At 42.5% G+C, this 14,564-nt stretch overlaps 2 protein-coding genes and 1 pseudogene across 3 annotated transcripts; 1 reads left to right on the forward strand and 2 right to left on the reverse strand.

Annotated features, from left to right (window-relative positions):
* Positions 1–1,510: 1,510 nt before the first annotated feature.
* On the reverse strand, positions 1,511–7,043 carry LOC104426122 (annotated as a pseudogene).
* Positions 6,826–9,680, forward strand: LOC104426121 (membrane-anchored ubiquitin-fold protein 3). Of its 2 annotated transcripts, XM_010039073.3 has the most exons (4): positions 6,826–6,983; positions 7,167–7,383; positions 8,639–8,809; positions 9,283–9,680. In XM_010039073.3, the coding sequence occupies exons 2-4, from the start codon at positions 7,254–7,256 to the stop codon at positions 9,336–9,338; spliced, it is 357 nt and encodes a 118-aa protein (XP_010037375.1). In that variant the 5' UTR covers positions 6,826–6,983; positions 7,167–7,253; the 3' UTR covers positions 9,339–9,680. The 2 variants fall into 2 exon arrangements, with proteins under 2 accessions (XP_010037375.1, XP_010037374.1); XM_010039072.3 differs by lacking the exon at positions 6,826–6,983 and having other exon boundaries at positions 6,990–7,383.
* Positions 9,681–10,695: 1,015 nt separating this feature from the next.
* On the reverse strand, positions 10,696–14,103 carry LOC104426132 (TPD1 protein homolog 1). The gene is made up of 4 exons (XM_010039080.3): positions 13,997–14,103; positions 12,785–13,115; positions 12,281–12,382; positions 10,696–11,392 (listed from the first exon to the last, which is right to left on the reverse strand). The coding sequence occupies exons 2-4, from the start codon at positions 12,918–12,920 to the stop codon at positions 11,049–11,051; spliced, it is 582 nt and encodes a 193-aa protein (XP_010037382.1). The 5' UTR covers positions 12,921–13,115; positions 13,997–14,103; the 3' UTR covers positions 10,696–11,048.
* Between the last annotated feature and the right edge of the window lie 461 nt (positions 14,104–14,564).

A 14,564-nucleotide genomic window follows, 5' to 3' on the forward strand; every position in this document is an offset into this window, starting at 1 on the left:
GCAAAATGTTTCTTCTGTCAAGCGGGAACAACAGTTAGTTCTCATCCTACAAACATGGAGTTCAACGCTAGCAATTTCACCGATGAGGAAGCTCTCTTTTCTACAACCAATGGGCATGCACTTGGCATTGGAATACACACTATTGCGGTAGTTGAAACAATTTTCACAGGCTTGCAATTGCCTCGCACTGTATCAGATTCTTTCAAGGCTCTTTGGAAAAGTAATTAGCTACATTATGTGTGTCACAAAGCTGATTAGAGAACCCGCAGCAAATTGTAAGAGAGAAAGAAGAAGAGAGAAGGAATAGAGAAGAGGAAAAGAAGGAGAATGTAAAAGAAAGAAACAAAGAAGGGACTTAACCTAAGAAAATACCCAGAAATATCTTTTTTACTTCGTAAAACTTCAATACCCAGAAAATACCTTAGAGTTCCCAAGTCTTTAATCTGAAATTGCTGCTAAAGAAAGGACTTAACCTCATAAATGCTAGTCATATCACTACCAGAGACAATTATATCATCCACATACACCACAAAAATGACCACCAAATTCCTTCTTGCGAACAAAAATAGAATTATTAGAATAACATTGGTGGAAACCACATCTGGAAATCACTGAACTGAATTTTTCCTCTATTTTACATGTTCCCTATCTTTCTTTAAATTTGTTATCTGTTACCACATCTGGAAATCACTGAACTGAATTTTTCCTCTATTTTACATGTTCCCTATCTTTCTTTAAATTTGTTATCTGTTAGTCAGTTAACTAAAGCTCTTAGTTGTTCAATTTCACCCATCTCATTGCGTTTTCCAGGACCTTCAAACAAAGAAGATGATTGGTGGAGGGCAAGAGCGTAATGGACTCTACTGTCTAAATGGTGTCTCTACTGCTGATGCCAACGATCTAGCTACTAATTCTATTACCCCTATTATGGCATTCTCGTTTAAGGCATTTATCTTTATTTAAGTTACTACTCTTGAGTGTGAGGCTTGTGAACTTGGGAAACATCATCGTAGTTCTTTTCCTAGTCGTAATGATTCTCGTGCATCTACTTTACTTGAACTTGTTCATTCGGACATCTGGGGACCTTCCCATATTGCTAGTAGAAATGGTTTTAAGTATTTTGTTACTTTTGTTGATGATTATTCTCGTTTAATATAGCTCTATATGCTTCATGACCACTCTAAATTTTTACATGTTTTTCAATTATTTCATCGGGAGGTTACTAATCAGTTTAATACATCCCTTAAAATTTTGGGAACAGATAATGCTTTAGAATATACACAAAAATCAATTTCTTTGTTTTGTTCTAATCTTGGCATTATACATCAAACAAGTTAAAATTATACCCCTCAGCAAAATGGTGTGTCCGAGAGAAAGTACCATCACCTTCTAGAAGTTGCTCTAATACCATGTCACAAAGCTGATTAGAGAACCCACAACAAATTGTAAGAGAGAAAGAATAAGAGAGAAGGAATAGAGAAGAGGAGAAGAAGGAGAATGTAAAAGAAAGAAACAAAGAAGGGGCTGTAGATTTCTGTAGTAACAGAAACCCTACACCCATTGTGTTTATATTAAATACAAATTGTATATGACCATAATACCCTTATGTAAGTAAAAAAGAAATAAACTCTGAAAATAAAAGAATAACTCAATTAAAATAACTTAACAATGTGAATTTGCTAAAATTTTCAAGCAAGTTTAGAAAACAGCCTCGAGATGAAAATTTGGAATGTTCTCAGGCTAGCCAAGTGATGCCCAATCTGGATAGAGGCACTCATAGACCCATCCAGGTCCAGAATATCGTATGCAGTGCAGCCACAATCCCTCCTCACTCCCATCATATCTGCATTTTGCAGACACTCAAATCAAATCTTAGGTCCTCTATCATATGCACGGGCAAGGGTGTGCAACCAGAATATGAGTAAAGACAAGTACCCAAGATGGGAAAAAGGAGGAACACTCACCCTTTTGGAGCTAAATTCGGACAATTCGTGCACATAGGGTCAGTACTAAATTCAATGCAAGGCTCTTCTTCCTTATCATTCTGCCTAATATCAGAAACACTGGATTCTGATGACAAACCAGCAGCTTTATCAGCAACCATTCCTTCAGCTGAAGGATAGGTCCTTTGTTCAGAAAGGTAAAGCATGTCATTGGCAATTGGATGGCCACTAAACTGCAAATGGACTCGTATCTGCACATAAAGAGCAGGGTTGAGAGAAGAAAGTGCTGCAAATACTAGCATATATCAAATAAACCTTACAAATTAAATGTTATAAAAAACAGGCTGACTTAACCAAATGCAGAGAGGTATATAATAAGCAGGAACTGAAAGTATCTTACAAAATGAGCACGACAGGGTTTATGGAGAGACAAAGTGCAGAAAAGAAAGCGCACAACTCAAGAAGTTAACAGTAAATGCAATGTCCTTCCTGTATGTGTGGGTACATCTATGCATGCAATTGACTTGGCTACATCAAGGAAAAACAACCCAGGAAGGTTCGCTGCTTATGGAATAGAAAATAGGACGCATCAGACTCTCAACATGGTATTTGCATCCTTTAGCATCATATTGCCTTACCTGATGAGTTCTTCCAGTGACCGATTCACAGAGAACAATGCTATGAGTTCCATTGGTGCTGATCCTTGTGAACTTTGTACAAGCGGCCTTTCCTTTCAAGAGCGCAGTATCACAAGTAGGGTCACCTGCCTGTAAAAAGAGATGATATTGACCAGACTAATGGCAGTAAGTACATTATTACATTCACTGCCAATGCTCTAATTTACTGGTCGAAATGAAGACATGACTATGAAACAGTCAGGGCAGACGTATTTTAAATGTAGAAGGAAAAGAAAGCTCTAAGAGCAGTCATACATTGCCACATACCATGCCACGTGGACCAGGAGAAGGGTGGCAGATGAAATCCTACCACCATTTTCAATTTCCTTAGAGATTAAAAAGCCTTTATATGACGACTCATCCATATAAAATCCAAATCACATACTATTGCTCGAAAGGATCTGGTAAAGTGAGAGAGCATATATGCTAATGAATAGGGAAACTGCGGCTTCTTGCTTTTGGCTGGCAGTATTTAGATCTGCTGATTCATATACCAAGGCTCACAGATTTTGCATTAGCCAGCACTGTCACGAGCTCGGAGCTCTTAACTTCTGATGAATTTAGTTCAGATTACCATCACACATTACTTTTCAATTCCATTTCAAACAGTGTGCTGTGCATCACCAAGAAAACAGTCCAGTGGCTCATAAGTATATGAATGCTCCTAAAAAGTATTGATAGACCATCATAAATGGATATCTACAAAAACTATATAGTTATTTTTACATGCCTCTGTAAGAATGTTAAGAAAGGGCATTAGCTTCCATTTATAGCACTCTGATAACATTCAAAATTGCACCCTATAATGAATTCATATAGGTAAGCCACAAAAACCTTCCTTTACAAAGGAAAGAGAGCAAAAAGAAAGAAAGGAGAAGAAATCAGTACACAAGGAAGGCATGACATAATTTTCATTCAAAAGCATTATCAAAAAGCCATAATTTCAAGACCCTTCTCCAACACGCAGATGCTCAGTTTCATTTCCTTGACGTCACGTAATAAAGTGATTGACATAAATTTAAACTCAGAAAAAGGTTGAAATAAAGCAGACACTCACCTCTGCTGTGCTCCTGCCTTCTCGAGCATCGTAATTGATGTTGACATTGACCTCCAGCTAACAAGAAACCCCAGAAAACGTAAATCAGATGAGAACTAATAAGAACGCATTTCTGACACCATATTCTCTAGAACTTTCTCACACGATCTAACTAGCCTCCAGGATCTTCTGAAGAGAGGACCTAAACGAAAAGGCACTAGTTGATTGTGTTCATAAATAAGTGGATCTTCCTTGGGTTTGATAAAATGATACGGGAAACCACGGCTGGATCTTTCATCAATAATAACTGAAGATGTCACACAAGATGTGCAGTTGATTTTTAACAACTAACCCTCTCCCACTCAAAAGGAGTTTTATAATTACTAAAATCTATGTGGAGAAAAAGAATATGGGCAGACTTGCCCTTTCGGCATTACCTCTTCTCAAGACAACTCAACAAACAAACAGAAAATAGTCGAATTGGAAAAAAGAAATCACATTGCTAGATTGAGTACATCTACTTCAACATCTCATAATTCTGATTCTTCAGGGTTAAACTCCCTCATGTAGCACCGTACTGCAGGATTTTTCAGTTCGTAAATTATCCACTTTTAGTGCATATTCCAAAATCAACAGATTGAAGCAAGAGATACCTCATTCTCAGGAAATTCACCCACCACCATTGCAATATACTGTTTCTGCACCAAACCACCTTCAATCTGAAGATATTAAATGTCAGTTGAAACTTAAATTTTAGGCCAAGTATCATATGTACCTTGCCACAACACGAATATGATGTATAAACACTTTTCATAATGGAAAATATTTCATTTCGATTGTTAATTTTTAACATTTTTCTATCTTAATTATGAGATAGAAGAAGCAGAAAATTCTAACCTTTCTATTTTATTTGAAAAAAGAAAAAAAAACTAGGAGATAATAATCTCACAAAGCCTTACAAAGGGTTGAAAGAAAGTATATAAATCCATATCTAAGGAAAAAGTATGATAAGCAATCATAAAGCAATCCCTAAGACTAGAATACTTTTTCTTATGTTGAAGTAAAGAAAAACTTATGTAAGTATATAATAGGATATTCTAGATAATTTTTACTCAAGGGAATGAAGTCAGCAGCAGAAATAGTACATGATAGCACTACTGGTATTAGGAAAAACAGTCACCACACACAGATTAGAATTCTACAGGCTTAAGATATATACAAAGGAAATGCACATCACAGAAAGAAAATATATGACCTCTTTAAGTCACTCCATAAAGTAGATGTACAAGACACTGTGTGACGATATTACAACCGATGAACAAGATGTCGCAACACAGCAGCATGCTCAGAGAACTACCACTACCCTTGTCGTAAATGTAAGAGAGCCCCACTTCCATTTAGGCAATTGACCACCCACATAGTATTGAAGCTAATAGGAATTTACATTAGTAAAGGTTCCAAAGCACGCTTTCAATACAACACTCACCTGTTGCCTGAAAAGATCTGCTTTTGACGCATTTCTGGCAAATATAAGGAGTCCAGTAGACAAGGCGATCTAGTCGGTGAACAGCTTGTATTATAACATCAAGGATGACGTACGAAATCCATAATGTGGATGTGACGCCAGATAGAGGTCAGAGGATGGAAATAGAGTTAATGATAGACATCAAGAATCACAAGGAAACAGAATATGCCCAATCTGATTTCGATAGAGCCAAGAATGCATATGCATGGGAAAGAGCTACTTAGGATACGAAATAGGGGTGCCAGCCCATGCTCTGCCTGAAGGATGCCAACCACAGTGTTTTTACAGTACTGACCACACGGATGCACCTATAAACAAGTCGAAATATCTATAAACATATCCTATAAGGCCAAAAGAGCTAGCTAGGCCAAGCAAGGCTGCTGTAACCATATTACTCTCTGAATCTCATCAGTGATTTTACAGCACTCATGCAAAATCCACACGAAATCCCTCTTTTGTTGTACATTTGAAATGAGGGAAAACATAATTGTGTTGTTCCTTACTGGAATAGATGCCGGCTTACAAACAGTCACCACATCCGGTTCTTTCTGTAGGATGGAGACACATGGCTCATCACAGGAGGCTCATGCCTACAACCTTATCAACATTAACACATATTCAAAGAATACCCTAAAACTTCTAGAAAAAAACTGTAAATTAAGATTAGAATTCTTAACTCGTGGGTGAAGAAAGAATAAAGAAGCCTGAAGAAACAAAAAAGGTAAAGAAAGGGAACCTAAGCAGAAGAAACTGATGCAGCCAAAGGTATATATCATCGCTAGATCAGACTCTTGAAAAGCAACATTTGATAAGGAGAGAAAGCAAGTGTAAAGCCCAAACCAACCTGTGTACAAAGTGGCTTATTTTTTCAGACGATTTTACAATGTAAGAGACAGGAACTACCCGCCCCCCTACTTGTATCCGTCCACATTCGACAGCACTGACCTACAGGTTATAACTAGGCATGGTTAAAAGTCATGGTCACATGCAGAACTAAACATTCGTTATGCAACGAAGAAAATGCTTACATAATACTCATAAGGTCTGCCTTTGAACTCGTGGGCAAACAAATCCACGATGGTTTTGCCAGCCCAGCGGCTCTTGACCTATAATACATCATAATTCATAACAAGAAAACTAGCCAAATTGAGAGCTCCAGGTTGAAGCGCAGAAGGGCTTAACGTGGGTCTAGACAAAATAAAAGTTTGATCACAAGTATGCAGACCACTTCACTCCAGAAGAAGAAAGACGAGATAGCGGACGACTCACATGAGAGATGAACTCGAAGTGGTATGGTGCAACGTAACGCCTCCCTGCATTCTCTTAATAAATCAGTCTTCTTTTCGCTCCCTCTACTAGCAAGAATCCCTACAACAATGTCCCATGAAAGAAAAATACTCTCTTGAGAATTACCTTCGCGAAAGATGTAATCTTGGCGCTCCGGAGGATTCAACGGAGTCTGCCACACGACCTCCCCCTCCTCCCCCTCCTTCTTCCTTTCTGTTCCTCTTCATTTTCCTGCGACCATCCACCGGCTAGAAACGACGGCGTTGGGGAGGTATATGATGCGTCAAAGCAAAAGGCACTTCCTTTATCCCACCTGAGGTAAGCGGGAACTGCAGTAACAGGGCCGAGACGACGTCGTTGCCAGCGTCCCGTCCCGTCTGTCCGTCCGACCCTATTCTAATCTGGATTTTGGTCTTCGTTTCCTGTCTCGTTTGGTGACTCGCCAACAAACCGACACCAATCTTCCGAACGAAAGGCAGTCGCATTTCGGTCGTTAGCTTCACCAACTTGCCAAGGTATGACATGTTTCTTTGAGCTACTTCTTGCCCATCAATACCCTTAAACTCAAACACCATCTTCGCTTCCTTTCCCACGCCGTATCTTTGATTTCCGCTTGCCGCGAGTTCATCAAGTCCCGGCTTTTCATCTTCCTGCTTGCCTACTCAATCCATCGACTCCACTTCCTTTCGCTGATTCAGATGGAGTGATCCGACAAGGTCCCCTGTTGAACTGAGACGAAGCAGAGAGACGGGCACGCGGGAGTGATCGAGAAGGAGGAGGCGGAAATGCGGGAAGAGGAATTTGTGGATGTAAAGTTCAGATTGTTCGATGGATCGGACATGGGTCCCTTCCAGTTCTCATCGGCATCCACCATCGATATGTTGAAGCAGAGAGTTGTCTCCGATTGGCCCAAAGGTTTCCTCCACCTCTCCTTCCTATGTTCGTTTCAGTATGTGGTTTGTGCTGAATGACCTTATCATTCGGTTTTTTCATCTTCTTCAGATATGATCTGTAAGATTGGTGATATAGTTTAAAACAGCTTAGCAAGGTCATGCACCCATCCTAGACTATTTGGACTTTTTCTTGTTTTAAGCCGAGTTCAAGGGCTGCTTTCTTGTGGAATGTAGGAACTGCGTAGGAGCCGAGATCATGTCTAGTACTGGGCCTTTTCTTAAGTTAACGATGACCCTGCTTTAAACTTACCTGAAATTTCATCATTGTGACTGCCGGCGACCACAAGGTTTATGACTCATGTTGCTATCATGAAGAGTTGTAATCGTCTCTGTGTGAGTGTTTTTGTCTCTCTCGTTGCTGTTTGCATGATAAATGTGACATGATGAAACAAATCCACCTGTGGCACGAGAAAAAGGTAGAATCACAAGCAAGCCCATGTGCCAAAACACGAGGACACACGTGCTCGGACTTGTCCATTATTTTGATCTCTGTTATGGATTCCAAACCTTTTTTTCCCTGATGGTTTGATTGCGGACATTCTTGTGCAAGGAAAAATCAGATCCACTTGCAATCGCATTTGTTAAACGCCTGCCATTGGGAAGTTGGGGGCAGGAAGTGGCTCTATAACATTAGTGGCTAAGCCTGTGATGATATGTGGTCCCATAGACGTAAGAGAGGGGAAAGATGTTTACATACGGATAACAAGTAATGTACTGAACATATTTTTCTGAAAGCAATCGTAAGGCAGATATTTTTCTAAGGAAGGTGTCCCCTGGCAAGGACAGGCAGAATTTGGATTAATTTAAGGGCAATGAGAGTGACGTAATATAGTCTTGATTTTTCTTTGTTTCTTGTTCTGTTATAAAACGATATCTGAGGGGGGCATTTGCAGCCCTAGAGAAGACATAGCCTGGCCTTGGCTGTATTGATGAATGTATCAGCATCATTTCACTTAATGTGGAAAACCCTCAAACCTCGTCTGCTCGCAATACAATGTAGGAGAATCATGTTAGCAAGTCTATTCTTGATCAGGCATTTTTCTGTAAGCTGTAGCTGCATTTTGAATTTCATCTGTGTACGTGGACAACTATTCAGCGGATAACATGAACCCTAGCTAAGGATTTGATCTCCAGTGAATGTTTTCTGTGTAGCTAATTTGCTGTAGATTAAGAACTGTTTTTTATCCGCTGAGGTTGTACTGTTCATTGTTCCTCAGGCAAGACGGTCATACCAAAGGCAGCAAGTGAAATAAAACTGATAAGTGCCGGTAAAGTTTTGGAGAACACTAAGACAATTGGTCAGTGCAAAATGCCTTTCAGTGATGTTGGCGGCGGAGGAATTATAATGCACGTTGTTGTACAGTCATCCTTAGGAAAAAAAAGAGCAGGTATTTTTTACTATTTTGTCACATCTAATAGCTTCGAAGGTTTGATTGGCAATATTGTTATATCAGCATGCTTTACAGAGTGAGAAAGGACCTTTATTAACTAAGTTACTTCAGACAAATTTTATCTGCTTGCTGTATCTGGTTCATATGCGGATTAGAAGCTCCTTCATTGACCAAGTTCGCCTGTCTAGAGATGAACTGAGAAGAAACTTATTATGTGATGTCTAGTATTTCTGGTCAGACTTCATCATTTGCTTTGTCATTGTGAGATAAGAACTAGATCTTACTTACAGTGAACAAGCATATATCTTTTATTCATAGACTATGACTCAGTTATTAATCTGGAATCCGTAGACTTGTTCTCTTGGAGAATTCAGTCCTTTTTGAGAGTTTCGTAGTAGTAGTGAAAACTCCTTTATCAGCCTATTGACAAGTCTTCATCTCGATTTACACGTGGACTTGTTTTGAAACAGAGAAGAAACTGGATGATTCCCCGAGGAAAGTTGTCTGCGCTTGCTCCGTATTGTGAGAGCATATATGTGTAGCCTCTCAAAATAGTTTATATTCGCATCACTGCTTTGCTGCTGGGGATACCCACCATTCAATTGTTTTCAGAAGTGTATAAGTGTATAGGGCAAATCATGTGTTAATGTACTCTAAATGTTGCTGTATCATTCATCTCTGTTGCAAGTTTTGGATGGTAAGCGCATCTGATGGCCGTCAATGAGTAGTGCTAGCATAAGTTCATATACCTACCGTCGGTTCACAGTTCTTCAGTGTTATTTTTATGATATAGTTGAGATGTCGGATGTATGGAGCCCTGGATGAAGATGAATGCTATCACATTTTAAAGAGAGACGGTCTTTCGTGCTGTGATGAATGTCATGTGGTTGTTATCTGTGGGCAAATCATTACTAACTATTTCGGAAAACAAAGAAAAGTTGTGCTTCTTACCGACTCCCCACGAGTTCCATTGGCTTCCCAGTCATGGACTTTGACATGAAGATTAAGGAGGAATCTAGAATCTGGTTATCTAATTAAGGTACTCGCCAGATTGTCCGGCGAACTAGTTGTTACGTGATGGTTTGCAGCAATATACGTCTTTTATTTAGGTGAAATACAGAGCTGACTTCGAGCACAATTCAAAACTGCGCTTGCCTGTGATACTGCGTTTCGAGTTTTCAGCCTTATTTCCAATCGGCATGTTTCGTGCCCAACTGGTGACACAAACGAACCCGGTAGGCCTATGCCCAAACGCAAGGCCAATGGCCGATGAGCCCAAAGAGAACCTTGGGTCAAATTTTCTGATGAAGACAATTTAGAATTTAGCTTCTCATGGGCTGGGTTTGCGATCCACGCTTGCGGTCATTCTCATTGCACCCTAGTGCTATGGAGAAGGGTCAGTTCCCTCCCGGAGACCGTAGACCGAACGACACATTGACCAGTTCATGCAACTCATGGCGAGGGATATATGTAAGAGTCGACCCCTCAGGGATTGAACTTGGAGCGTTGTCATATACCGTCGCCCACTGTTTGGTATTTCATGGCGAGGCCGAAACGCAAAACAGAAGGCATATTACGCCACCATCATACCAGATTACTGCAACATTGCAAATGAAACTATATGATTCGAAATCATTTCAAATAACATACTGGTCATAGAACCCTTTTTCCTGGCCAGTTTGTCGTGAATTACCATCATCCTGTGTTATAACCATTGCAATTAATACGATAAAGCTAAATATGCATGGCCCAACTTTTTTCCACCAATGAGCAACGAGCGATGGAAGATTTCATACAGGCGGCCCACACAGAACAGGAACAGAACAAGAACACGTGGTAAAGGTAGAAGAAGGCTGATCAAAACTATCATCATTTTTCTCCCTCATCAGCAAACCAGACAGCATTCTGTAATCACGTGTTCTTGTTTCAAGCTATTTACACTCTGCGCCCCCCACAAAATGGCATCGTTGCGAAACAGAAAAGATCATCGTAAGCTCCGGCAGCACGTTCTGCCGTGTCCTAGAGCCTACTCCACGCCCGGACCAAAATACAAGGTGAATCCTATTCAGTATTCACCGCTCAACCACCATGCAAACAAAGCAACTAGCTCCACAAAGTCAGTGGCACCAACAAACGTTACAAAACCAAAAGCAAGTAAACTAAAAGGCCGTATCCTATGAACACCGAAACTGTCGTCGACGCGGGACGTCGTCGTCTTCCCCCGCTTCCCTTCCCCTCAAGAGCACGAGACGGAAGAGACGGAGAGAGGGTAAGAGTAGGTGTTGGCGTATTGGAAGGAGAGGGTGTCGCCGTTGGCCAGGGGCTCGCCGTCGTTGACGAGGCAGTCGTCGTAGCGGAGGCGCTTGAAGACCCGCGGGTTGATGAGGCGGGCGGAGCTGAACCAGCCGCAGCTGAGGTGGATGCGGGAGATGTCGCACCCGGTCACGCACGCGTTCATGATCTCTACGGTGTAGGTGGGGATGCCGCTGGGGAGCGGGGACGTCGGCCCTTGGCTGATCACTACGTCCGCCTTGCTACATCTCTCCCCCCACATCCGGTTCGGTTCCTCCATGGCCGATGCTGCGCAAAGCGAAAAGGGCACAAAATCAGGATAAAGTTATTACGGCGAGAACGGACGAGGGGGGACCGCGTCGAACAGACAAGAATGGCCTTTTTTGGAGACGAAACGCAGGGAAATTATTACAATGTAGCAAAAGCCAAAGGGCAGGGATATTTATCACTGCTTTGTCGACTTTTTCGCCAAGGGCGTACAGTTGTCGGACCTTTTCCGCTCCTTTTCTGGCGCGTTTCGCTTTAAGGAAAACGACCCTTCAAAGCCGAGGCTCCCTTTTCCATTGCCTTGGAAATTCAAAATCGCCTTATCCCTAGGCGAGGCCGAGAGACAGCTAGAGCATGAATCATTATATGCTAGGATGCGCGGGCATTATTAAGTAATGCGCACGGCGGGGTCTCCATAGAGAGTCGAGCAATTAATGATGGAACATCGAAGCGACATTGATCGAAACAAGAAAAGAAAGAAAAGGATAAAGAAATGAATTTCTTGGAGGGGCCCTGAGTACGAAGCGGCGCACGTTAGAACGGGGCGGGAGAGGAATTCCCTAGACGTGCACCTCCTCTGACAGGCGAGCCGTATTCACCGAGCCAGTCTGAACCCTGAGCGAACAGCGTTTCCAGCGATTTGTGTTTGGAGGGAGGTGTCATTCAACGTTCGCATCGCGAGCACATTATGCCAGAAGGACTGATCATTCTCAGAAAAACCCAGGAAAGGCTATAGACAAACTACCGTGGAAACCCAGAATTTGCAGATGCCGGAAAGGACTTGGGTCTCCTCCACTCCTATCCATCCCTCCCAGAATTTATGACCCACAAAGGAGGACGAAGAAGAAGAAATACCCACGACCCAGAAAAAGCTTGAATGGAGGATCATTCAGAGGGTGTGGAGCTTACCGAGACGAAGTAGCTTCCGGTGCAGTGCAGATTTCCTCAGCCTGTCTCCCTTAGAAGCCATTAGACTCGACTGAAATGGCCAGTGCCCGTCGATCACACCTCCTGCAATATATGGAGAAATCGTTGTATCTTTAACAGAACAAGGAGAATATTCCTCAAAAAGGGAACACATGTAAGACGAAAAGTTCGCCACAACGGCTCGCTGCTGCAAAAGGAAAAACGACAAGGGGAGAGAGAGAGAGAGAGAGAGGGACCTCCATGTCCCCCAGAGACGCCATTGACACACACAAAAAAACAAAGAAAAAGGGAAAAGGAGAAAGAAAACCGAACCCACTTTCGAGATCGTCGAATTCTTTATTGAGAAAACGTACGCGCAGTAAAACCCCCATGCCCGTGCATATGCAGACATGCATCGTATCGACACAAAAGAATGTGCCCAGAAAAGAAAAGCGTAGGGGGGAGAATCTGAGAAAAGGTGAGGACCGAAAACGCAATCATGCGCACCTCCAATAACCGCAACCGCGAGCAGTACCATCGTCGCCAGCAACACGGTGAAAGCGATGGCGACGGGACGCCGCCTCCAGAAACTCTCCATTGTCCAGCCAGAATCAAGGTCAAGAAACGAATATCGCAGCCACATCCAAGTTCACAGCGCTTCCCTTCACTGGTGGGAGAAGGAAAAAGACCCACCCAAAACCGTCCGCGCAGCTCCGTCGCAACACTCAGTCCGGCTCGGAACCCTAAACCACCATCAACAGCCAGCCACAGGTAGAGTAGTGAGAGAGAGGGAGAGAGAGGGAGAGGCGTAATGAGAGGACCCTTCGGCTACAGGAACCTGCATAGAAGAAAGAGCTAGGAATGAGAGGGAGGGGGACGAGGGGAATATGTACGAATCAGATATCAAATCAGTCAAAGCAACAACCGTCAATGAGAGAGGGAGAGGGGGAGAGATGGGAGAGAGAGCATTAATGCAGATACAGCATTGCAGCTCGAGCAGCGTCGATCCACGAGCCGAAAAAGCTAAAAGCAGGGGGCAGGGCGAGCGTTTGACCTCAAAACGGGTAAAGCGACGGCGACATGCGACACGCCCGCGCAGCTCGTGGAAAGATACATGGAAATGGAAACCACGGGCAGTGGCTCCCGAGTTCGACTCAGCAGAACCGAATCGAATATAGGCAAAACACACACACACACCCGCGTATATAACATATAGGACAGAGCCGAGGAAGCGAAGAATGTGGATTCCATGCACAAATCCAGGCGAGCCGTGGAAAACGAACGCGGACATTTCCGGGAAAATTGAATGCGGAGGTACAAAAGAGAGAGAAAAAAAAATACCCAAAAAGCAGGCGGAGAAAATGGGTCGGGAGGGGCAGCCACAATTTACTGCGCGACAACGCAGCAGTCGACAAAGCAGCGCCTCCTCCTCAGTACACAACTGCGACTCCTTTCTCCGCACAAAGCCACGAGCAAGCGCACACCCGCAGACAGACAGGCGCGCAGACAAAGGCACAGAGACAGACAGCACAGCAGTACGAGAGAGATAGAGATAGAGAGAGAGAGGGAAGGAGGTTTTGTTGGAACAGAAGAACGGAAGCGGCAGGAGAGGAGGATGATACCCATGACAGAAGGCATTAATGAGAGGGGAAGAGGAGGAGAATCGCTGCAAACATGGGGTGGAGCGCAGCGCAGAGAGAGGAAGGAGCATGTACGTACTCTCGTTGTTGTGCTGCAAACGTGGAAAGGACGAGGGCGGCAGCAATGGCTTCCATGGGAGGGGGAGGAGGAGGAGACTGGCGGAAGAAGCCTTTTTAGGGTTTACGGAATTCAGTTATAGTGGGGGTGAGAATGGGAAGGGAGGGCTTAACTTGCTTTGCTTTGCTTTGCTTTGCTTTGTGTAGTAATCAATCATTAAATTAGATTATGGCGCACGTGGCATTCGTTAGTTAACAACACACTTGAGGGCGTGCGCTTTCATAAATTGGATGTGGAACGACACCCAACTAATTCATTTAATGATTTATGCTTCGGTTGTCTCGGGTTAGACAGCTACAGGGGAATATATAATCATTCATCTAGTTTGAATAACAAAAAAATAAAAGTTCAACGCAGGTGTTAAATTAGAAAAGATTCCTTTATTTGACGAAAAGTTGAATGGTAATTTAAACATTTTCACGGATAATAATATATTCTTCCTTCATTCATTTCTTTCCCTATTTTTGTAATCGATACAAATCATCATTTTCAGAAAATTATTTTCAAATTATTCATTTTTCGTAAAATA

Source organism: Eucalyptus grandis, chromosome 11 (genome assembly GCF_016545825.1).
Source record: "Eucalyptus grandis isolate ANBG69807.140 chromosome 11, ASM1654582v1, whole genome shotgun sequence".
Lineage (NCBI taxonomy): Eukaryota > Viridiplantae > Streptophyta > Magnoliopsida > Myrtales > Myrtaceae > Eucalyptus > Eucalyptus grandis.